General features: G+C 55.8%; 1 protein-coding gene across 7 annotated transcripts in view; it reads left to right on the top strand.

Annotated features, from left to right (window-relative positions):
- Positions 1-21,753, top strand: part of ITGB4 (integrin subunit beta 4) — a gene marked incomplete at its 5' end in the record, with an annotated part of 30,738 nt that extends 8,985 nt beyond the window's left edge. For 5 of the 7 annotated variants that reach the window (XM_080376327.1, XM_080376328.1, XM_080376329.1 and 2 more), the window contains 33 exons: positions 251-340; positions 489-611; positions 765-932; positions 1,224-1,300; positions 1,452-1,663; positions 1,908-2,011; positions 2,181-2,279; positions 2,961-3,087; positions 3,229-3,348; positions 3,845-3,951; positions 4,276-4,309; positions 4,757-4,945; positions 5,770-5,873; positions 6,308-6,366; positions 6,998-7,021; positions 7,187-7,335; positions 7,427-7,606; positions 8,182-8,330; positions 8,672-8,876; positions 9,830-9,990; positions 10,357-10,537; positions 10,754-10,891; positions 11,436-11,618; positions 11,814-11,945; positions 12,969-13,169; positions 14,085-14,258; positions 14,767-14,940; positions 15,892-16,041; positions 16,757-16,945; positions 17,187-17,342; positions 17,941-18,105; positions 18,553-18,669; positions 19,269-21,753. In XM_080376327.1, the coding sequence (XP_080232453.1) occupies positions 251-340; positions 489-611; positions 765-932; positions 1,224-1,300; positions 1,452-1,663; positions 1,908-2,011; positions 2,181-2,279; positions 2,961-3,087; positions 3,229-3,348; positions 3,845-3,951; positions 4,276-4,309; positions 4,757-4,945; positions 5,770-5,873; positions 6,308-6,366; positions 6,998-7,021; positions 7,187-7,335; positions 7,427-7,606; positions 8,182-8,330; positions 8,672-8,876; positions 9,830-9,990; positions 10,357-10,537; positions 10,754-10,891; positions 11,436-11,618; positions 11,814-11,945; positions 12,969-13,169; positions 14,085-14,258; positions 14,767-14,940; positions 15,892-16,041; positions 16,757-16,945; positions 17,187-17,342; positions 17,941-18,105; positions 18,553-18,669; positions 19,269-19,411 (4,584 nt within the window). In that variant the 3' untranslated portion in view covers positions 19,412-21,753. The remainder of the gene's footprint in view (positions 1-250; positions 341-488; positions 612-764; positions 933-1,223; positions 1,301-1,451; positions 1,664-1,907; positions 2,012-2,180; positions 2,280-2,960; positions 3,088-3,228; positions 3,349-3,844; positions 3,952-4,275; positions 4,310-4,756; positions 4,946-5,769; positions 5,874-6,307; positions 6,367-6,997; positions 7,022-7,186; positions 7,336-7,426; positions 7,607-8,181; positions 8,331-8,671; positions 8,877-9,829; positions 9,991-10,356; positions 10,538-10,753; positions 10,892-11,435; positions 11,619-11,813; positions 11,946-12,968; positions 13,170-14,084; positions 14,259-14,766; positions 14,941-15,891; positions 16,042-16,756; positions 16,946-17,186; positions 17,343-17,940; positions 18,106-18,552; positions 18,670-19,268) is intronic. The other 2 variants (XM_080376332.1, XM_080376331.1) reach the window with 2 other exon arrangements.
- Between the last annotated feature and the right edge of the window lie 92 nt (positions 21,754-21,845).

Raw genomic sequence — 21,845 nt, 5'->3', positions numbered from 1 at the left:
TGGGGGGCTGCTTTGGGTTGTGGAAGGTCTCAGAGTGTAATCTTGGGTGCAGGAACCTGGGCTTCTAGAGGTGTCCCCTTGTTGGTGTCTGTTTCTTGTAAAGCAGCGGGGACGCAGAGGTGGAGAGTAATTTAGGGTGGAAGGAGCCTTTGGAGGCCTCCAGTCCGAGCCCTGCTCAAAGCAGAGCCCGCTGCAGTGCCAGAAGAGGTTTCTCAAGGCCTTGGCTCAGGGGGTTCCTGTCTCTCTGCAGAAACTGCACAAGTATTTCCCCATCTCTGAGATCGGGGTGCTCCAGGAGGATTCTTCCAACATCGTGGAGCTGCTCCGCACAGCCTTTGAGGTAATGGTGTTCCCTGGAGCTTTGCTCTCACTCCCAGGGAAGGCAGAGGCTGGGCACCTCCCAGGATGTGGCCCCTCTGGGGCAGGCCATGGGGTGGCTGCAGGTGTACCGCTGAAAATCAATGTTGTGGTTACCTTCTGCCACCCAGCGCATCCGCTCCAAGATGGACATTCGGGCTGACTTTGTTCCCAAAGCCATGAAGACGGAGTTCACCTCCTCGATGTATAAAAAGACAGAATCTGGCTCCTTCCACATCACCCGTGGGGAAGTGGTAAGTCCTTGGGTGGCCCTGGAGGGAAGGTCACCTAGACACACCTGGGGGGTGCGTGCGGGGCTGAGCCCACCGCTGCGTCCCTCCTTCCTTCTTCACCTGGGGTCGGTCTGGCAGAGCTGGCTCACCCCTGCGGCATGTCCCGTCCTTCAGGGCAAGTTCAACGTGCGCATGAAGGCGCTTGAGTACGTTGGTGGGCAGCACGTCTGCAGCCTCCCTGAGAAAGACCGGCAGGGAGTTATCCACGTGAAACCCACGTCCCTGAGCGACAGCCTCAAAATCACAGCCTCTGTCATCTGTGACGTGTGTCCCTGCGAACAGGTACCCGGGGGTGCGTGGTGCAGAGAGATGTTCCCCTCCTGGCCAGCCTGGGGTGGGAACATCTTGGCTGGCACGTGTGGGTCTCGCTCAAACCCTCACCACCGCTCAGCGAAGGCTCAGCCTGGCCAAGGAGACCTCCCTCATTGCCTGTACCAAGCTGGGCATGCTGTCCTGTGGCAGAGCTTGGTCTTGTGGGCAAAACTTTACCCCTAGGTCTGCTTTTCTGATTCCCGAAATGGTCCTGGGGCAGCTGAGCTCATCCAGCAATGTCTCTTCTCTCTTCTTTTACAGCAGCAAGAGTTTAACTCGCCCAAGTGCAGCTTCCATGGAGACTTTGCCTGCGGACAGTGCATCTGCCACCCGGGCTGGTAAGTCCAGCTTCACAGCCCTCCCAGTGTTCCTGCTGGGTCCGGGGACCCACAGTGACACGTGTTCATGCCCCCCCTGGGCATCCTGCTCAGGACCCTGCTGTCCTGCGTTCTGCTCCTGCCTCTCTCAGCACCAACTTCTCCCCACCAGGCGAGGGGACACGTGCGACTGCTCTCCAGCATCATCCCCCAACAACGAAGCCTGTATCCGCCCGGGGGATGTGGAGCCGTGCTCGGGCCGGGGCGAGTGCCTGTGCGGGAAGTGCCAGTGCTACTCTGAGGACCTGATGCAGCGCTTCGACGGGGCGTTCTGCCAGTACGACGTCCTGCAGTGCCCGCGCACCTCCGGCTTCCTCTGCAACGGTGAGAGGATCCCCATCGCCCCACCGCCCCCAGCTGTGGGATGTGCTGTGCCCTGCTCTGCTCTGGTGGCACCGGCACAAGGGGTTGGCTGACCAGCGCTGGGCTGTGGGGACTCTGCACTTGCGAACATGCAGGGAGGGTGTCTGCAGCCCTTTTGCACCCCAAAGAAAAGGGGGGAGCTGCAGACGGGGCCAGGGAGCAGCGCAGCACCGTGCCCTGGGTAATTACTCCTCCTGCGCTGCAGATCGCGGGCGCTGCTCCAAGGGCGCATGCGTGTGCGAGAGCGGCTGGGAGGGTCCAGGCTGCGAATGTCCCACCAGCAATGACACCTGCATCGACAGCCGAGGGGTAGGTCCAGCCCTGCCTGTGCGAGGGTGACCGGGCCAGGCAGGGCTCCAGCACGCTGTCCCGGTGCCCGAAGCGCAGGGCTGCCGGGAGCTGGCACCTTGCTGACTCCCAGTGCCACTGCGTGTCTACGATGGCTCTCGGACACCAGCTGTCACCTCTTCCCTCCCAGGGCATTTGCAATAACCACGGGAGGTGCAAATGCGGCAGATGCATCTGTGACAAGGCTTCGCTGTACACCAGCTCCACCTGCGAAATCAGCTACTCGCTGGTAAGGCTCAACCTGGGGTCCCTCTGGGTTTGTCACTGCTCCTTCCCACGCAGAGCCTCCAGGGAAGGAAAACAAAGCAGAGAGGAAAGCGCATCTCGGTCAGGAGCAAAATCCTGCGCAGGGGTTGTCTTGCCTGTCCTGCCTTTGGTAGCCAGGAAGGGTCTGGTATGGGACCTGTTTTGTAGCCACCAGCTTTTTTTGCCCACCAGTTCACCAGCCACAGCTGGTGAATGTCTGTGTTTACCTGCACACTGGTGGGGGGCAGAGGCTTGAGGCTCAGCTCCTGACTTGTTCCGATTTGCTTCAAAATTGGAAAAAAATATTTCATGGTCTGGTGCTTCAGCTTCCCCACTGACAAACATGAGTTGATCTCACAGTGGGAGTGGAGAAAGCTGGCTTGGTTCTGTTTTGGAAAGGCCACCTAAAGCCCTTGGAGAAGATCTAATGGCGGCCCATGTGCAGGCTGTTGATGTAAGAGATTTTGCAGCCGGCTGTACTGGGCTCCTGGGCTCGTAAATCCTTTGTTAGCTGCTGGTTCTCTGGGATTCCTCTTTCTGACCTTGCTGTGGTGCTGGGGTGAGGATGCAGCGTTTCCTCTCCAGCTCTGCCTTTCGGAAGCGATGCCCTCCCCAGCTCCCCGTGGGCTGCATCCTGACCCCCCCACCTTGCCTGTCTGCCCAGGGCTTCCAGGCTGTGTGCGAGAGCATCCGGGACTGCGTTCGCTGCCAGGCCTGGGGAACAGGCAACATGAAAGGGAACTGCAGCAGGTGCCACCTCCAGATCCAGATGGTGGAAGAACTGAAGAAAGGTACCTGGAGAAGCAGAACTGGGTGCAGACACGTGGGGTGTCTCCCGTGGGCCCTGCTCTCTGTGTTTGCGTGCACATGGGGCTGTTCCCCAAGCTTTTCCTGGTCCTGATGGCTTTGACCCATGTCCCCTCTCTCCGCAGAGGGGGCCAGCGAGTACTGCTCCTTCCAGGATGAGGAGGACGATTGCACGTACCACTACACCCTGGAGGGAGACCCCAGCGTCCTGCCCAACACCACTGTCCACGTGCAGAAGAAAAAAGGTGAGCAGGGACCCGGCAGGAGGGGGTGCCCGGTCTGGGGTGTGGGTCAGCAGTCACCTATTCCACAGCACCTCCAGTCCCTGCTTTGCCCCTTTGCTGTGCTCCTGGGCAGGGTCAGCTGCAGGCAGCACCTCCCTCCCCACCTCCCTGTGTGACCCGGGCGGGTGACATTGACCGTTACATGGAGAAGACATCCTCAGAGGCCAGCACCTTTAGAGATCACTGCCTTCTCACTGCTGGCAAGGGCAGGGATCAATGTGAGGTGCTGAATAGTCCCTTGGGATGGCTGGATGTGAGCAGAGAGGTGGGAGAGTTCTCCCTGAACAGCACTTTTCATTGTGAGCACCAAGACAGAAGTTCCCAAGTGTAACTGGGCTGCTCCATCCCGCAAAGAGCCGTGGTCCAGCCTTCCCCCTCTGTCCTTGCCTCCCCGCTCCCTCCCTGCACACCCCACGCAGGGGCTAATGCCCAGGACTGACATTGCTGTGGCTTGCAGAGTGCCCGCCGGGGAGCTTCCTCTGGCTCATCCCGCTGCTCATCTTCCTCATCCTGCTCCTGGGACTGCTGCTGCTGCTCTGCTGGAAGTTCTGTGCCTGCTGCAAGGTGAGTGCCTCGGCTGGCAGCCCCAGCCCAGGGAGAGGATCAGATAAAGGCCAAAAACATGACAAATTTCCAGAATCCATCCAGCCTCCAGCATGGCCAGATTGGCAGGGGCTGGGTCCCGGTGGTATCCAGCACCTCCTCTGTTGCCGACACGAGTTGCTGTGGGATTTCCCTCACTGAAGGGACATCAGGCTGGTTACCTTCCACAGCACCATCCACCCGCTGCCCACCCAGCCCTGCTGTCAGTCCTCCCAGCTGGAGACACGGGGCGGGGGGTCGCCCTTGGGCGCAAAGTGATTGTGTCTTTGGCCATTTGTTTTCTAGGCTTGCCTGGCCCTGCTTCCCTGCTGCGCACGAGGTACCAGCCCTTTGAACTGGGGGGGAGAGGGATCTGTGGGGTTCACTGCCTTCCTGGGTTGGGGGGGACATGCTGAGGTAAGCATCCCTCCTCCTCTCTGAGCTGGGGAGGTGGATCAGGGGACAAGCTCCTAGCAAAAAGCCTGAGCCAAGGAAGTGCTTGAGTTGCTGCTCCGGTGCTTGTCCCTGCCCCACACCCTGGTGTGCCCTACTGGGAATCACTGCTGGCTCTCCCTTGGCCAGTGCCCCTCGTAATGCCTAGCTGCTGTGATGTGTTCTCCCCCCTCATGGACGCTCCTTGCCTTTTCCACTCTGCTCCTGACATCCCAACACCCTTAGCATGGTGGAAACCCTAAGGATTCCCCAGAACAAAGTTTCCAGCATTGGGAAGTTGATGACTGGTGGCGTCCCCATCTGCCCAGACTCTGACCCTGTCCCTGGCTCGCAGGTCGCACTGTCGGCTTCAAGGAGGACCACTACATGCTTCGCCACAGCCTCATGTCCTCCGACCACCTGGACACCCCCATGGTCCGCAGCGGGTCCCTCAAGGGTCGGGATACAGTCCGCTGGAAGATCAACAACAATGTTCACAAACAGGGTTTCGCCTCCCTCGCTGCCGCCAACCCCAAAGATCTCAGTAAGTGCCACATCTGAGGAACAGGGTGTAGAGGAGATGCTACGGGTGTTGTAAAGGACATGAACCCTTGGTGGTGACCCCTAGCTCCAGCACCTATGGCGTTACCTCCAAGCCCAGTTGCAAGGGGAGTTTGTTCCTTTATCTGCTTCCATCCTGGGGGAAGCTGAGCAGCACGTTCCTGTGTCCAGCCCTGTAGCAGGACAAGCAGTAGCCTTGGAGACCTGACAGCCTGGCCACATGGTAGATGCACCCTACGTGTGTCTTAGTCTCGTTAGCTCAGTGACCCAGTCTTGGTTTCCCTGCCTCACCAGTCCAGAGCCACCACTGGACACTTGCCTTTGCTGGATCTGGCAGAGAGCTTCCCAGTTAGCCCTCCAGTTCTCAGAGGGTTTTCTCTGCTGGTGCTGCGGGGTTTGGGTGCTAGCGATACAGGGTCTGGATGCTGACCGTCATGTGTGTCCCCATGCATCCAGCTTTTGGGTGGGTTATTTCTCTGACCAAGAAGGAAGGAGTTTCATAGAATCGTAGAATGATTTGGTTGGAACGGACCTTAAAGGTCACCTAGTTCCACCCCCCTGCCACCAGCCCAGGGTGCTCCCAGCCCCGTCCAGCCTGGCCTTGAGCCCTGCCAGGGATGGGGCACCCACAGCTGCTCCGGGCAGCCCGTGCCAGCGCCTCAGCACCCTCACGGGGAAGGATTTCTTCCTAACATCTGATCTAAATTTACCCTCTTTCAGTTTAAAGCCATCCCCCCTTGCCCATCACCGCAGACCCTTGTAAGAAGTCCCCCTCCAACTGTTTGACTTGGGAATTTCTCTTCCCAGTTCCCTATGGGCTGTCTCTGAGGCTGACCCGGCTTTTCACGCAGAACCTGGTGAAGCCGGACACCCGGGAGTGCGAGCAGCTGCGCAAGGAAGTGGAGGAGAATGTATGAGCCTGGGCACGAGTGGGGGCTCGGGGTGGGACTGGGGGGCAGCCACGCTGAGGGGCTATCTGCGATGCTGGGGAAGGGGGAGTGCCCTTTCCCTGTGAAGCCAGGTGGTTCTTGAAAGGAAGAAGCAAGATTTCCTCTTTCTGACAGAAAGCACAAAATTGTAAGATCACACCTGTGAGAATTATCAAAGCATCACGTTGATGAGATTTGAGGTTTGCTTCGGGGCGTGTGGTCTGAAGCTCCGGGTTGGCTTCAGTTTGCAGCCTGGGGAGAACCCACGTGGTGGTCTCTGCCTGGCGTGGCAGGGTGAGGTGGGAGAACCCGGGGGTGGCCAGAGGGCTCTCGTGTTTGCTGGCAGCACTCTCTGCTCGCTGAACGCATCCCTGTTCAGCAAGGAATATCTTGGAAACTCCCTCTTTTCCTTGCAGCTGAACGACGTTTTCAAGCACATCCCTGGCTGCCACAAGCTCCAGCAGACCAAGTTCAGGTGAGTCACTGGGGGAGCGACCCCCTTTGGGCAGGGTTCCCCAGGGCCCTGCTGAGGAGGGAGTGGACCAGAGACCTGGGGTGTGAAATCTGGGATGCTGAGAGGGAGTGTGGTCTGTGAGACATCCCTGGCACAAACCAGTTGTGGTGCTTCATCCACCCAGGGCTGTAGAGCAGAACCCAACCAGCTGTCTGGGTGATCTCAGCTACATCTGGCTTTGGATCCAAGACTCCTGCAGACAGGGACAAATCCTGGTTCATGGTGCTCAATGGGAAAACTCCCATTGACTTCAAAAATACCAGCCCTGTACAAAGTTGCAAATGCTTGGTGCGGGACGGAGGGGTGTGGGGATGCTGGTGCTCAGCAGGGAGTGTTATCCCCTCCCCGCATCTCTGACGAGTGGTGATGTCCCCCGTGGGCATGTTCCTCCTTGCATTGGGAAACCCAGGGCTGGAGGGAGCAGCCAGGCAGGAGGGAACATGTGATGGGGCCACAGGCTCTGCAGGACGGGTTGGTACCCGCAGGGCAGCTGCCACGGCTCAGACCTGCACAGGGCTGTGATTCACGCAGAATGTTGTCTCCCCAAGTGTGTTAGTCACTCTGATTTGGTTTTCCCCCCCCCCCACCCCAGGTTGCAGCCCAATTCTGGGAAAAGGTAAGAGGAACTCGCAACCCTCCCTTGTGCTGCTTCTCCCCCTTTGTACACGCACGTGTGGGGTGACTGAATGCCCCCCACACCCACTAGTGCCTCCAGCTGCTATGTGAGATAAGCAACCCTGGCCCCAGCTCATACTCGGCCTTCTCTTCCCGCTGGTCACAGGCAGGACCACACCATTGTGGACACAGTGCTCACTGCCCCTCGCTCAGCCAAGCCAGAGATCATCAAAGTGATGGAAAAGCACGTTTCCCACGAGGCTTTCAATGACCTGAAGGTTTCACCGGGTTATTACACTGTGACCTCTGACCAAGGTAGGGAGCAGAGCCCAGTGCTGCCTCGTGGCTGGGCCACGGGGGGGGGGGGCATCTCCCCACCTCTTCTTACCCTTGCCCCTTCCCCCAGATGCTCACGGGATGGTGGAGTTCCAAGAGGCTGTGGAGCTGGTGGATGTCCGTGTCCCACTCTTCATCAGGGAGGATGACGATGATGAGAAGCAGCTGCAGGTGGAGGCCATTGATGTCCCCACTGGCATTGCAGAGATTGGGCGCAGGCTTGTCAACATCACCATCATCAAAGAACAAGGTGCAGGGCTGCAACCGTGGCACAGGATTAAGGGCATTTGGGTTTGAATGTCCCATGTCCAGATGGACTCGTGTGGTTTCTAAGGAAGGTGCAATCTGCGTATCTGAGCTCCCCCTGATCACAGGCCGGAGACTTGCTCGGTGACTCCTATCCTAAGTCACCTGGGTCTAAACTAGAGCATCTTTGAAAGCATCCAAAGGAGCATTGTTATTCCTGATGACAGAGACCCAAACATTTGGCCGTCACAAGTTTAGATGTTACAGATCCAGGGCTGACCTTATCCCTCTGCTGCTCCACTTCATAGCTTACTGGAGTAAAGTAAAACCTCCTTTGCTGTTCTGCTGTGCTTGGGGCAGGTGAATGTCCCCAGCAGTTTGCCTCTGCTTCCCGTCTGGCTTTTTTGAGCAGGGAGCATGAGTCAGGAGCGGTGAAGTCTCCAGGCCATGCAGTAATATTTCATACACAGTTCACGCCCATGGGTGATATGAACTCTGTTCAGGGAGGACGCCTGCATGTTTGTAATGTGATTCTTCATGTATTTACTCTACACATTCCTTCTTTCCCACCCCTTCCAGCCAGCAGCCTCATCACCTTCTTGCAGCCAGCTTATTCCCACAGCCGCTTTGATAAGCTGGCCAAGATCCCTGTCTTCCGGGAGATCATAGACAATGGGAAATCCCAAGTCACCTACAGGACCCGGGATCTCACCGCCAAGAATGGCAGGGTAAGGGTGATGCTCCTGGCCTTGGCAGGCAGGAACGAGCGGGCACAGAGGGCTGGGAAGGAACCGGCCCCAGGGCTGCAGAAGAGCAGCTGACCAGGCTCAAAGGGGACGTGGCTGGGAGAGGGGAGACCCAAGGCTTGACATTCCCCTCCATCCTTTGCTCCCCGTGCCACCGGGACCTGAGAGGCTGCCTGTACCTGAGGCAGTGGGTAACAGCTGCCCCCTGAGCTGTGGGCACTGGGAGGCAAGTGGGGATTCACTGGGAGAGGAGGGGAAGCTCTCTGGGAGCCTTCTCGTGGGTGCTGTGGGCTATAATGAGGCGTTTTTTCCTTCTCCGGCAGGACTACATCTTCACAGAGGGTGACCTGGTCTTCCAGCCTGGGGAGACCCGCAAGGAGGTGCATGTCCCCTTGCTGGAGCTGACTGAGATAGACACCCTCCTACACCACTCCCAGCTCAAGCAGTTCGCCATCGACCTCCTCCATCCCAAGCACGGCGCCAAGATCGGCCGGTACCCCCAGACCACGGTGACCATCGCCGACCCAGGTAGGGGCGGGCAGCCAGGTGGTGGGCAATGGCAGCAGGGAGCGTGGGACCCCCGCACCAGCCCAGCCCACCCCGAGGTGACGTACAGAGCTCCAGCCCTGCTTCCCACCCAAAAAGCAACGGAGGAGGTTCCTCCAGCTCCAACCGGTAGATTTGGGCCTCCCTCTAGAGGCACCGGTGGGTATAGACAGTGGGTGGGAAGAAGAAGGATGCTCTACCTGGCAAAAGGAAGGAGTGCCAGGTTCTTCATGCCTTTTCCTTGAGGATTGAAATAAAAAGCTATAAAAAGCTATAGGGGAGAGGGAGGACTTGTCATGAGCTGTGCTTGGCGGGTCCTGTGGCTGGACAAGCAAAATTGTAAAGGTTGTCATCAAGCGGGTCAGTAACCTAAGTGTATTTATCATAGTACTGGTCATGAATATTGGGGGTTCAGGAAAGTCCCTTGTCACCGGACCAACCAGAATCACTTCAGAAGCAGGCACTGGCGCTGGAGAGGCTCTGGAGAGCTCTCACCTGGAGCTGGTGGGTTTTCAGTAGAAGCAACTGAGTGACTTGAAGGCTCTGCCCATTTCTGTCTTCTCTCATGGCTGCACAAGGCCGAGATGTTGAAGCATTATTCAACACATTCAGACAGAGCTGAAGACTTTTCAGAGGCAAGAAGGTGGTCTCTTCATGTCCTCCTACCTGGGCAGCCTGTGAGAAGCAGCAGGAAGAGCAGGACTTGGTGATGGGGGATCTGAACCCAGCTCTCATGCCGGCTTGCCATGTGGCTTTGGGGGATGTCATCACCAAGTGCCTCAGTTTCCCTCCCCTATCATGGGGATCTACCCCTTAGAAATTCTTGGAGAGGCTCCTCAGGGTAGCAGGGCAGTGCTGGAAAGAGGCACGCTTCCTTCTTTTCCTTCCATGCGGGGGACTAGCACTGATGTGACATTTCTTCCTCATGTCTGCAGAGGTGGTGGATGGTGTCCCCTCGATGGCTGGCCTGAGCCAGGTCTCCCAGTCCCCCAAAGGCCGCCTGAGTGCACCACTTAATCCCAACGCCCATGCCGTCAGCTCCAGGGAAATCCGCTTCAGCTGGTTTCCTCCACCGGGAAAACCTCTGGGGTACAAGGTAAGGGGTGAGTGGGTCCCAGGAGAGGGTGCGGGTCCCATCCTGCAGGCATGTCACACACCGTCATTTGTGCCGAAGGGATGGGAAGATGATCCCCAAAGGAGGGAGCAAGCTCACCCCTTCTGGCCCCCTCCATCCCTGGGGAACTATCGCTGGGTGGATGTGGGATTTGCAGGAAAGATCCTTGGTGATTTCCTCTCCCTTTCCACCGCTGACCACAAAACGCCCAGATTGTCCTGGCCTCGCATTTCAGAGGAACGGCACAACGCCCTGGCTTTCCCAGGGCACATCTAGTAAGAGATGGGGAATTCCTCACCCATTACAGCAAGGATCTGAAGGAATCATGGCTTGCTTTTGCTTTGCCAGGTGAAATACTGGATCCAAGGGGACCCCGAGTCAGAAGCCCGTCTCGTTGATGTCAAAGCACCATCAGCAGAGCTGAGTAACCTCTACCCCTTCTGTGACTATGAGATGCAAGTCTGTGCCTACAATGCCATGGGTGAAGGGGCTTACTCTGACATCATCCACTGCCGCACGCTTGAGGACGGTGAGCAACTACTCTGCTTCCCACCATGTGGGAGCACATTGGTGGCTGTGCACTCAGCATGGGGTCAGGGCTCCAGCTCTGAGCTTCTGATGGTCTTGGGGACAAGCACTGAGCAGCTCCCACTGCCACCCAGCCATGACCCATGGAACTCTGGGCATCTGTGTGTGCTGGCTCCCACCTTGTGCTAACCTGGACCTCTTGCTCTTGCCCTTCCAGTCCCCAGCGAGCCCGGCCGCTTGGCTTTCAACGTCGTGTCTTCCACTGTGACACAGCTGAGCTGGGCTGAGCCTGCAGAAACCAACGGGGAGATCACGGCTTACGAAGTCAGTTACGGACTTGTCAACGAGGACAACGGTAAGAGCTCATTTTCTGACTGGGGCAGTCCAGCCAGACCGAGGGGCTGGAGTACACTTTCCACAGCCCCAAGCAGCAGCAGAACCGGAATGGCTACAAGTAGGTTTCTTGTGAAAACTGAGATCTGGAGGAGTCACTCCTTGGTGGAAGGAGTACAGAAAAATCACCACTCGGGATTTAATCCTGCAAAGCCTAGAGCACTCTCAGTTCCCGTGCACTTCCATAGTGTTTTGTGTTGTTTCTCATCTTAAAAACTCAGTTCACAGGTCTAGACCCAGGGCTAGGGTGCCAGGAAGATGCTATTTGGTGACACACCTGGCACAGGAGACCTCTGCTGTAGGTTGACTTCAGCATTCAGCTTGGGAATTTCCCCGAGACGATGTCATGCCTGTTGTGAGCAGCCCAGATAGCTGCTGCACCTTGTCCTAGAGCCAGACTATGTCCTGACACCAAACTTCAGCGAGCCTGTTGGCCAAGGGTGGGGTGCTGTGGGGTCTTCTGTGTCTTGTGACCTCGTGGGTGATAGGCGTACCCGTATCCGCAGTACCCATTGGCCCCATGAAGAAGGTGCTGGTTGAAGACCCAAAGAAACGCATGGTGCTGATAGAAAACCTGCGGGAGTCCCAGCCCTATCGCTACATGGTGAAGGCCAGAAATGGCGCTGGCTGGGGACCTGAGAGAGAAGCCACCATCAACCTTGCTACGCAGCCCAAGCGGCCGATGTCCAGTGAGTTACTGCCCTGCCTGAGTGGGGAGCAGGGGGGACAGGAGCAGTGCTAGGGAATGCTCCCCAGCTGCTTCTCCATGTCCTGTCTGCTCTGCTGCACTGGCCACCCAGTGAATGCTGAGGGCCAGCTTGGGCATGGGAGGCCTGTGTGGTTATGAGCTGCTTGTCTAATGGCACTTTCCACCTCTCCTTCAGTCCCCATCATCCCTGATGTCCCCATCATTGATGCAGAGGGGGGTGAGGACTACGACAGCTACCTGATGTACAGCGCAGACGTGCTTCGCTCTCCAGCTGGCAGCAAGCGTCCCAGTGTCTCTGACGATTCAGGTACGTTGCTCTGAGTTTTGCAAAGGTCACTTGTGACGTTCATTTTCCTTACCAGCAGCTTTCAGCAATGAGCATCACTGCTCCTTTACCCCTCATGGAGATGGAGAGATCCAAGTCACGGAGATGGTGGAGATCAGCCTTTCCAAAGCACAGTAGCTGCATCCATGGGAACACTTGGCTAGTCACAGTGTAAATAAGACCAGTGCCTCCTTACCTTAGCCGTGAGGCACAGACAAATCTCAGCGTAGGGTGGGAGAGGAGCTTTTCATGGCCTTCTCTGCTCATCTTCCCTTCTTGTGGCCATTTGGCTGGACTACGAGAGTTACTGTCAGCAAACAAGCACTGGCGAGGCACAGACCTCTGAGTCCCTTGAACGCTCAGGGTCTTGGCCAAGCCAACAGGAGGGAACTCACCAAGTGCTGGGAAGGCACTGGCGCCTCTTCTCCATCACTTCGCTCTCTGAACGAGACTGGCTCCCTTGTCTTGTACTGGGACAACGAGGGGAAGATGGGCCATGAGTGAAAGATGAGGCTTGTCAATAGGATCTGGAGGGTCTTCCCTGGGAGGGTTCTCCAGGGCCTGGAATCCAGGAGCGAGTCCCTGGTCCTTTCAGAGAGCAAGGTAATGGGAACACCAAGAATTCAACCATCCTGAATGCACATCAAGAAGTAAGGAAACCTTTCCTGAGCAGAGGACAATTGTCGCAGACTTCATGGCAGGGACAGGTGTGTGGTGGGACTTTGACTCTCGCCTTTTGTCGCAATGGACATAGGGCTGGAAAACAGCCCTGGGGTTGAGGAACCCCATGCATGTCACGCTCCCACCATCCTCCATCTACCAGTCACACGATGGTTGCACCGCCTGACCTCATCAGCCAACGTTTGGTTAGACGGGCTATGAACGGGTGTCGTCCCCACTGGCGCCTGCCCCTTCCCCTCCCTGGCAAGCTGCACGAAGGTGGTGGGTAGCCCACTCTGTTCCCTGCAGATCATGCCAACACCAGTGCTTGCATTGTCCCAAAAGGCTCCAGGTGGAAATATGTGCAGTTGCTGGGAGAAGACTTGGATCTTCGCCGCATCACCTGGAGGCTTCCACCTGAAACCATTCCCCGCCTCTCTGGCAGCAGCCGCTTCTCCTCAGACACCGAGGGTCTCCTCCACGAGGAGGACAGCGACGTGGCTACTGGCAGCCTGAGGAGGAGTGGGACACCCCGGCCCCAAGCAGGTGAAGGACAGCTTCGTTACGGCACTGAGTGTCCTGTCTCGTCCTGCTCTGAGCCGAGGGACCGGCGGCTGGGCTCTGCCCCAGTACATGTCCCCTTCCTTCCCTTGTGTGCCCATCCTCGTGTTGGCGTGATGCACTGTTCACGTGCTGTAGTCTGCTTCAAAACCTTGTCCTGGTGTGTCTGCTCACAAGAGTGTCAAGGTAACCCCCATCTCGGCACGGACTTGGGAGCCTGCTAGCAAGTTGCTTCTACAAAAGGCTGGACCTTCAAGGCAGGAGCAAACTCAGATGATACCTGCTAAGTGCCACCTCCAAGGGCAGCTCCTCACCTTAATTAAGTGCTCCGAGCTTCTGGGGCAGATCCACTGGACTGATAAACAGAAATCACTCTCTTGTGGGTAGCTGATCTCTCCTGGCCTGCTGGGAAGGGATGGGGGTTTGTCAAGGACCAGAACAATGGAGCAGAGTTTGCTTTTCAGATCCAGCTGAGATGGGATCCAGAGTGAGATCTGGAGAAACTGCCTCCATAAAGGGCTGTTTTCCTTCTTCCGCCTTCTTTTAGAATCTGGAATTATAAACCTGTGCCTGCATTTAAGGAGAGATGTGAGAGAACATGGCGAGAACCACAAGGCAGTGCCCCAGTGAGGCCGAGGTCTGGAGTTACCTTGGGCACCATGGGTGTCTCTGGTGCTGGGTGTAGGGCAAAGTCTCCGTTTACCTGTTTCCACATCATCGTGTTGGGTGGTTGTGGCTTGTTCTAGATGTAGTGCTCCAGAACAACCTTCCAGAGTGGCTGAAGCCGGGATGCAGACAAGGCAGGGTGCACCATGATGCCTTCTGCTTCCTCCCCATGGAAACTGGAGCAGCAGACCTGCCCACATTGCCATGCTCCTCATGGTGTGCCCTCTTCCACAGAGCACTTGCTGAACGGCCGGGTGGACTTCTCCATCCCTGGCAGCAGCAGCAGCACCCTGACCAGGACAACAAACACCGGCTACCACCAGCTGAGCTCACACATGCAGCAGGAGCACAGGGTGATGGGAAGCTCCTCGCTGACGAGAGACTACTCCACAATGCTGATGGGGCACGGTGAGTACTGTGGTGATGGGACCTGTCCTTCCTTTCCACCCCCATGGCTGTCTTGGGACCCCTGCCCTGCAAGTCCTGTTGGGGTGAGGACTGTGTTCACAGAAAATGGAGCCTATGAACCAGAGATCTGGAAGGTCATGTTCTCACTGCCGAGGTGTCCTCACCGCTGAGGTGTAGGTGCTTTGCTAAGGCCACCCTGCTCCCAGACCAGTTTGCAAAGTGTTCCCATCCCTCAAGTGCAGAGTGCTTGGGAAAGAGAGCTACGTCCTTATCCCCACACTGGGAAGCACTCTGGGAAGAGCACGTGTCTCTTCTTGCTCTATCTAGCAGCATGGTTGCCTTTCAGCTCCACACACGTACATCAGCCAGCACCGACAGAAGGTTGCTAAAAGGCTCTTCAAATCCAAACCTTAAAAAGTCATCTCTGCAGGAGACAACACCGGGGCTGAACCTGCTCTGAGGTCTCCAATGGTGGTTTTTTTCTCTTTCTCTTGCACCACTTCTGTAGATTACCCGGGGAGACTCCTCCCTCCCATCCATGAAGATGCTAGGAGGACAGTCCCACGGCCCCGGGATGTGGGTTTCAGGAGCAGGGCAAAGGTGAAGGGTTACTACCCCAGCACTGGCTTTCGGGACTCTATAATCATGACTGATGGGTCCGCGGGGATTTGCAAGTACATAGGTACAGTTTTGTCCAGCGTCTCCTCCCAGTCACCCATCCCATAACAGCCAAGCCACCGGCCCTCCATGAGCTGTTGCCATCCACTGCTCGCCCCAAACCCTCTCCCCATGGCTTGCTGTGTGCCACACTGATCTTCCTCCTGACGCAGCCTGTGCTTCCATCACACCACCTTTTCCATTGGCAGGTGACTTCAGCTGTGTTTCAACCCACCTGGGCTGATTAACACTCACCACCACTGCCACCGTGCTCTAACGAGCCGATCGGCTCATTGTCGCCGTACTCTTCATTCCTAACAAGCTTCTTGTTCTCAAGTCTCACCCCACAGGCCTTTGGAGAACTCTTGGGGAGAACGTGTGCTCCGTATGAGATGTCCCTCTGCAAGCTCCTTGGCCAAAGCCCATGTCAATGATGGGCTTCAGTCCCTGAGTGTCACCTGGGAGGCTGCTGTGCTCGCCATGAGCCTTGTGTCCCCATGGGCTGAGCTGAAAAGGAGCCAGAGCACCCAGCTGTGGTCCCAGCCACCCCTGTCCCCTTGAACAACCCCTGGAGGTGTTGGGCTGCTTTAGCTATAGACTAGAGCCAGTCTTAACTGATCTACACCTGAAGACATCTGTGGAGCTTCTGGCTGACTGGCCAGGGTGCTCCAGGGTGAGTGAGGAGGGCCACACACAGCACCCAGCCCCTGCTCTGGTCTTTCTACCACAGGGGCATGAAGACCACTTTGACTTGTCCCACCCAAGGCTGGCACCAAATGGCTATGGGACATCACTGTAGGTGTGCAGAACCAGCCAGTCCCTCCTCGTGACAGGCCAGCTTGCAGAGACGGCATCTTGCCACGTTCTCCCCGGACCATCGGGACCATCCCACGCTTGCGCGTGTCTCCCTCCTTTCTCCCAGCCCCCTTAGCTGCAGCCCCCAAATCTCTATCTTGATGTTCCCTTTTTGCCTCAGACTCCAGGCTGCCACTGGGCGTCCCTGACACCCCCACACGCCTGGTGTTCTCTGCCCTGGGACCCACCTCCCTGAAGGTGAGCTGGCAGGAGCCGCACTGCGAGAAGGAGGTGCAGGGCTACAGCGTGCAGTACCAGCTCCTCAACGGAGGTCAGTGAACAGGCTCACCAGTGCTTGTCCTGGTCACGGTGCTCACCAGGTGGTTGGTGGGTGGGAATTTCTGGTGGGGGAGAGTCTGGTGGTCTGCATCTTCTCCGGGGCAACTGGCTCTGGGTGACCCTGCTTGAGCAGGAGGAGTTGGACCAGATGACCTCCAACTCCTGTTGGAGGAAGCTGGAGGAAGGAACCTCTGTCCCTTCCAACCTCAGCCATTCTGGGATTCAAGCACTCATCCCAACTCAGCTTTTTGTGTAGCCTTGAGGAAATGTCTCGGCTACCCCACCGCCCTCATTCCCCATTTCTGCTGAGGGGACAGTTCCTGGGGTTGCTTGTGGAGTCATCCCTCTTCCAAAAACTCTTGGAATCATTCTCTACCAGACCCCTAAGACTAGCTGAAGGTTTTTTCATCACATTGGACTTGGAGGAATGATTTTTACATGAAACTTGGGGCAGTGTTAGTGAAAATGTAATTCTCCCTGGCTGAAAATCCTTGAGTTTTCAAGAAGCTGTTTGCCCCAAGCCTTTTTTGGAACGACATCTCATGTTGCACTACCAGTTGGTGGTGGCATGGTGTGATGAAGGCTGGGGAGGGGCCCTGAATGTCTTTTCCAGGCAGTTCATTGGAGATAGGGTTTAGGTGAAAGCCATAGCTCTGTCTTTGTGCCTGCAACGTGGTGCTGATGTCCTCCTTCCCTGTGCGTCCCAGGAGAGGTGCACCGACTCACCATCCCCAACCCCAGCCAGAACTCGGTGGTGGTAGAGGACCTGCTGCCCAACCACTCTTACATCTTCAAGGTGAAGGCACAGAGTGAGGAAGGCTGGGGCCCCGAGAGGGAAGGAGTCATCACCATAGAGTCCCAGGTGGACCCGCAGAGCCCGCTCAGCCCCGTACCAGGTGAGGTGGATGGATGATGAGAAAAGGGTGGCATTGATGTCGCTGCTGCTGCTGCTTCTCCCTTTACCACTTCCTGAGCTCTCCCTCCCTTCCTTTGTTTTAGAAATAGGACCTTCTTCCCCAGGCACTCACCTTCCACTAGCTGCCTAGAGAGCTGAGACCTTTCCTAACGCTGTGTGCAGATCCCTCCCAGGCTCTGCCTTGCCACCTCCTGGTGCTGACCTCTCTCGTGCCCCTGCAGGTTCACCCTTCACGCTGAGCACACCCAGTGCTCCCGGACCGCTCGTTTTCACTGCCCTCAGCCCTGACTCCCTGCAGCTCAGCTGGGAGAGACCCCGCAAGCCCAATGGGTCCATCTTGGGCTACATGGTCACCTGTGAGATGCTGCACGGAGGAGGTACGGTGTCAGGCTATGGAAGCTTGGTTCCCTGTGTAAAGCACAAAATGCCCCAGCCCTGGAAGCATGCAAGGCTGGATGGGGCTTTGAGCACCCTGGGCTAGTGGAAGGTGTCCCTGCCCAGGGCAGGGTAATTGAAACTAGGTGATCTTTAAGGTCGCTTCCAACCCAAACCGTTTTATGATTCGATGCCTCCAGCAAAGGCAGCGACTTGCTGCATTTTTGCTGGGACCAGCAACAAAGTTGTCTGCTTACATCAGTGCAGACAAAGTGGGGACATGAGGCTGATTCCAGGCCTGGGAGCTGCTGGACCCTGACGCTTTGTGTCATTGCGTGGTCTGGTGTAACAAACGTGATGGGAAGAGGAAGGACCTGTAGCTTATTACAGCCCAGCCCCAGTGGAGGTTGTTTGTTGAGGGTCACCACTGTACTATAATAGCGTTATTTTAACCCTTAGTAGAACTAGGTGCAATCATACGGTCTGTGAGTGGCATAAAGCTTAGAGAAAGCCAAGACAGCAGCCAGAGTTGGGGGGAGTGTGTTTGGAGGGACCGCCACTCCTGTCTGTCTTCACCGCTGGTATGTCTGTGTGGATTAGGGGAGCCCAGGAATATCTATGTCGAAGGAGACAATCCAGAAACTACCCTGACTGTGCCCCACCTGAGTGAGAATGTCCCATACAAGTTCAAAGTGCAAGCCAAGACCACCCAAGGCTTTGGGCCAGAGAGAGAAGGCATCATCACCATCGAATCTCAGGATGGAGGTACAGTATCATGTTTTTGTGGAGGTGCAAAGATAAGAAACCTCTCAGAGCAGGGAACGCAGCTCCTGGAGTCCCTTTCCAGCTCTGGTGGGGACTCCATTTTCCATGAAAGACATGGAGACATCGTCTTCCATGAAGACAATGCTGTGCCTAGTGAGCGCTGTCCCAATCCTGATGCACTGAATGAGGAAGGATCATGAGAACCTGCCAATGTTTAATTTATTATGAAACTTCTTTCTTATGCCTGGTTGTACACATACCTGGAGGCAGCTTCTTACGCTGCACAGGTGTAAGACCTTCCCAGTCCTCCCAGTTTCTCTTAAACCTGGCTCTGATGTCCGAAAGAGGAACCTCCTGATCTGACTATTGATGCTCACTGTGCAAGGCTGAGGGCTTGGAAGCTCCTCGTTGTTTCCTGGCTGACTTGTCCCTTTCCCTTCTCCCCAGGCACTTTCTCTCAGTTTGGAGGACAGCAGTACATGAGAGAAGAAGTGTACAACTTCCCCACCGAATACACCACCAAAACCAGCATCAGCCATTCCTCTCTGGATCCCCACTTCACAGGTAGGGACTCGCTGCGTGCTTTGAAACCCTTAAAAAGCAAAGGATAACTCTGCTTGTCCAAAGGTCTGAGGATGCTTTTACCTCAAGCATCAAATGCAGGGAGGGAGGCTCCGTCAGGTGGGATTGATGAAGAGGACCAGACCCTTTCCTACACCATGTCCCTGCTCTGCCCCAGAGGCAGCTGCAGTTGTTGCCCCTTGTGCTGCCCAGTCACAGAGGGAATGCTGAGTCTTCAAAGTCCCCCAGGACTATCACTTGGGGCCAAATCATAGCTCTTCTTCCAAGGTTAGCTCTCTTTAGAGCAGGAAAAAACAGAGAAGTGTGACGACCATCTTAAATTAAATCAGTGTGGTTGTCTCATGTTGTTCCACTTCAGTTCATGGACTCACGAGTTCATGCTGCAACAGGGAAGAGTCTGGGAGCTGTTAGGAGATCCATCCGACTGACTGACATAGCAAAGTACTGAATCACTTGACCTGGAGAGGTTTTCCATCAGTGAAAGTGGTATTTAAGGAGAAAGCTCTGCCAGGAATCATCAGGTAGAGCAGATCTTACTCCCTGTGACCCTGTGATCCTGACCACTGAGCATCTCGTTGCAGATGGCATGCTCATGACGACCCAGCGAGTAGAGAGCGCCAGCAGCACCCTCACCAAACAGATCACCAAAGAGTTTGTGAGCCGGACCGTGATGTCCAGTGGGACCCTCACCAAACAGATGGAGAGGCAGTTCTACGAGGCCTGAGCCAGGGCAGGCTGCCCGCCAGAGGGACATTTGTGTTCAGGTGGCAGGACTTTGTAGAAAAATACAAGGGTGCTTCATCCAGACCCTGCTGCAGTGCCTGGGCAGCTCCTCCTGTAGGCAAGGACCCTCCACGGCACTTCAAGCTCTGGACCTCTCCTTTGGAGTCCAGTGAGCTCAAAGCTCTGGCATGGTTGGGTCATCAGATGTGTGGGCTTCATCATCCTTCAGGGTTTCTCCACCCTGTCCTGCTCTGCAGAGACTCAGTTCTGCACAGTCCACAGGGATGCCTTCCACAAACAACCACCGCTCACCCCAATACCATTCTTCAATGCCCATCCATCCCAATACACCTGCCAAAATTCGGGTGTCTCGATGGCTCCAGCCTCCCCAGATAAATGGAACAGAATGATTTATTCTCAGGTCCTCAGTTTTGAGAGGATCCCAGCTGGCAACACCCTGATTTATAGAAGGTCACTCTTTCCGTCTTTGCTCCAGGCTCTCTGGCAACTTGCCTGTCCACTGGAGATGGTTATTTTGTTCTGTTTGGGTTTTTCATGAGAGCTGCAAGGTAGGGGTTTGGGGTAACCTATGCTTTCTTACTGCACCCATTTGTGTCTGTCCTTCGCTGCTAACATTGGGTACCACGATAGCAAAGTATAGCCTTTCGTTTGTATAGCGTTACTGATGATGGCCTCTGCTGCATTTTTTTTTTCATACAACATTGTACAGTTTTCATAGTATATATATAAATATATATAAATGTATTTTATTGTTTTATAAAAAAAATGGAGGTAGATGAGATCTATGCTGAATGTGGAGGCTACACTGGGACTGGAGCTGCTGAGAAACATGAATAACTGGAAGAAATTAGTTCAGGGCTTGATCCAAAGGCCACTAAACCCTGTGGAAAGCCTGTTGATGACCTGGTGGGCTCTGCCTTGGGCTTTATATCCTCCAGCAGCAGAGACTCCAGCAAAAGGCTGCAGAGCATCTGTGAGCTAGGTGTGCTCCAGCCACAGCACGTGTCTGCAGAAGGGCTGGGAGCTGCCTGGAGGCGAGGGATGGGGACGGCCCAGGCAGCTCCCATGCCTGGAGCTGGGAACAGCACCTGGCGTTCCTTACGTGGCTGGTGAGGACAGTGTGAGATTTTGGGGCAGGAGATGTTGGTTATCTTTCAAAAGCCCTTTTGCCCAACAGCAACGTCCATGAAGAGACCTGCGACCCCTCATTAAACGCAAGGGAAGAGCAAGCCTGGGAACAGCGGGTGCCCTCACCATCCCGAGCAAGGCTGTGCTGCCCTCAGCCCTTGGCTTCAGCTGCCCCTGCAAGGTGCGGGGTGCAGGGCTGAGCTGAGACCTTGCTGGGCTTTCCTGGCTCTGGGCACGATGCCTGGCGTCTCGCTGCCCTGTGCCAACGGGAACAATCGGGCTCTGTGTCTCATTGAACAGCGTGCTTCCCTGGCGTGCTTCAGCCGCACAGGAGCAGGCGAGGAGCCTGCCGAGAGCAAGGAGCCTGCCGCAAGCAGCAGCTGCCGCTGCTCTGAATTAGAGCTTCCAACCAAAACAGCAGCTGCCTGGTCTCCCTGGCAGCATCCCTGCCTGATTTGAGCTGACACTGGACCTCGGTGCTTTTGTTCTTTTTTTTTCCATTGCTTTTCTTCTTTTTCTTTTTAACTCAGAAGATGACTTTCCAGCACTGACACCACCGAGAGCTCCCTCTCCTCTCCAGGATGTTCATTTGGGTGGGAGGGGTTGTACATGGTTGGGCCAAAGATGCACGTGGGTAAGTAAAGTCCCCAGCAGTCTCCAGGACTGCAGCTGAAGCTGGGTCAGTTTTGGACTTGGGTCAACAGGCACTTCACCCACCCTGTGGTTTTACTGTGCCTTGAAGAAGCACTTATTTTCCCTGAGCAACGATCAGTGGCATTAGCCTGTCTGCCTCCCAGTTCCCATCTCACCTTCGTGGCTGGGGCATCTTCTTTGGCTGATGTGCGTCCTCCTGCACAAGGACTCTGTGACACTTCCCTTCTGCTTTGTGATCCAGGGTAAAATGCCGAAAATGCTTAAAAAGGGAGCCCCATTTCTGAGCATTTTAACCAAAGAGTATCCTGTTACCCAAGAGAAGAGCACAGCCCCTCAGCTGCTGCTCTCCAGCGCATCACCCCATACCCATGCGCAAGGCAGCTCTGCACCTAACCAACGCCTCGTACTAGAACAGCGTCACTTTTTAATTTTCATCTGGTCATTAGGGCTGGTGGTGGTTCAGCCTTTCCGAGGTGGATCCAACAGCCCGCCCTTTGATCAGATGGCTTCCTATTGCACTCAATAAATGTGTTCTCTACAGTCTGTCTCTTCCCTTTTCTTTCAAAAAATATTGTAATTAAAAATATCACACACACCCCACTACCCTCTATCTGCAGCAGCAGGTGAAGGAC

Source organism: Falco punctatus, assembly GCF_963210335.1.
Source record: "Falco punctatus genome assembly, chromosome: 1".
NCBI lineage: Eukaryota > Metazoa > Chordata > Aves > Falconiformes > Falconidae > Falco > Falco punctatus.
Note: the sequence above shows the minus strand (reverse complement) of the source record. Positions and strands in the feature narration are given on the sequence as shown.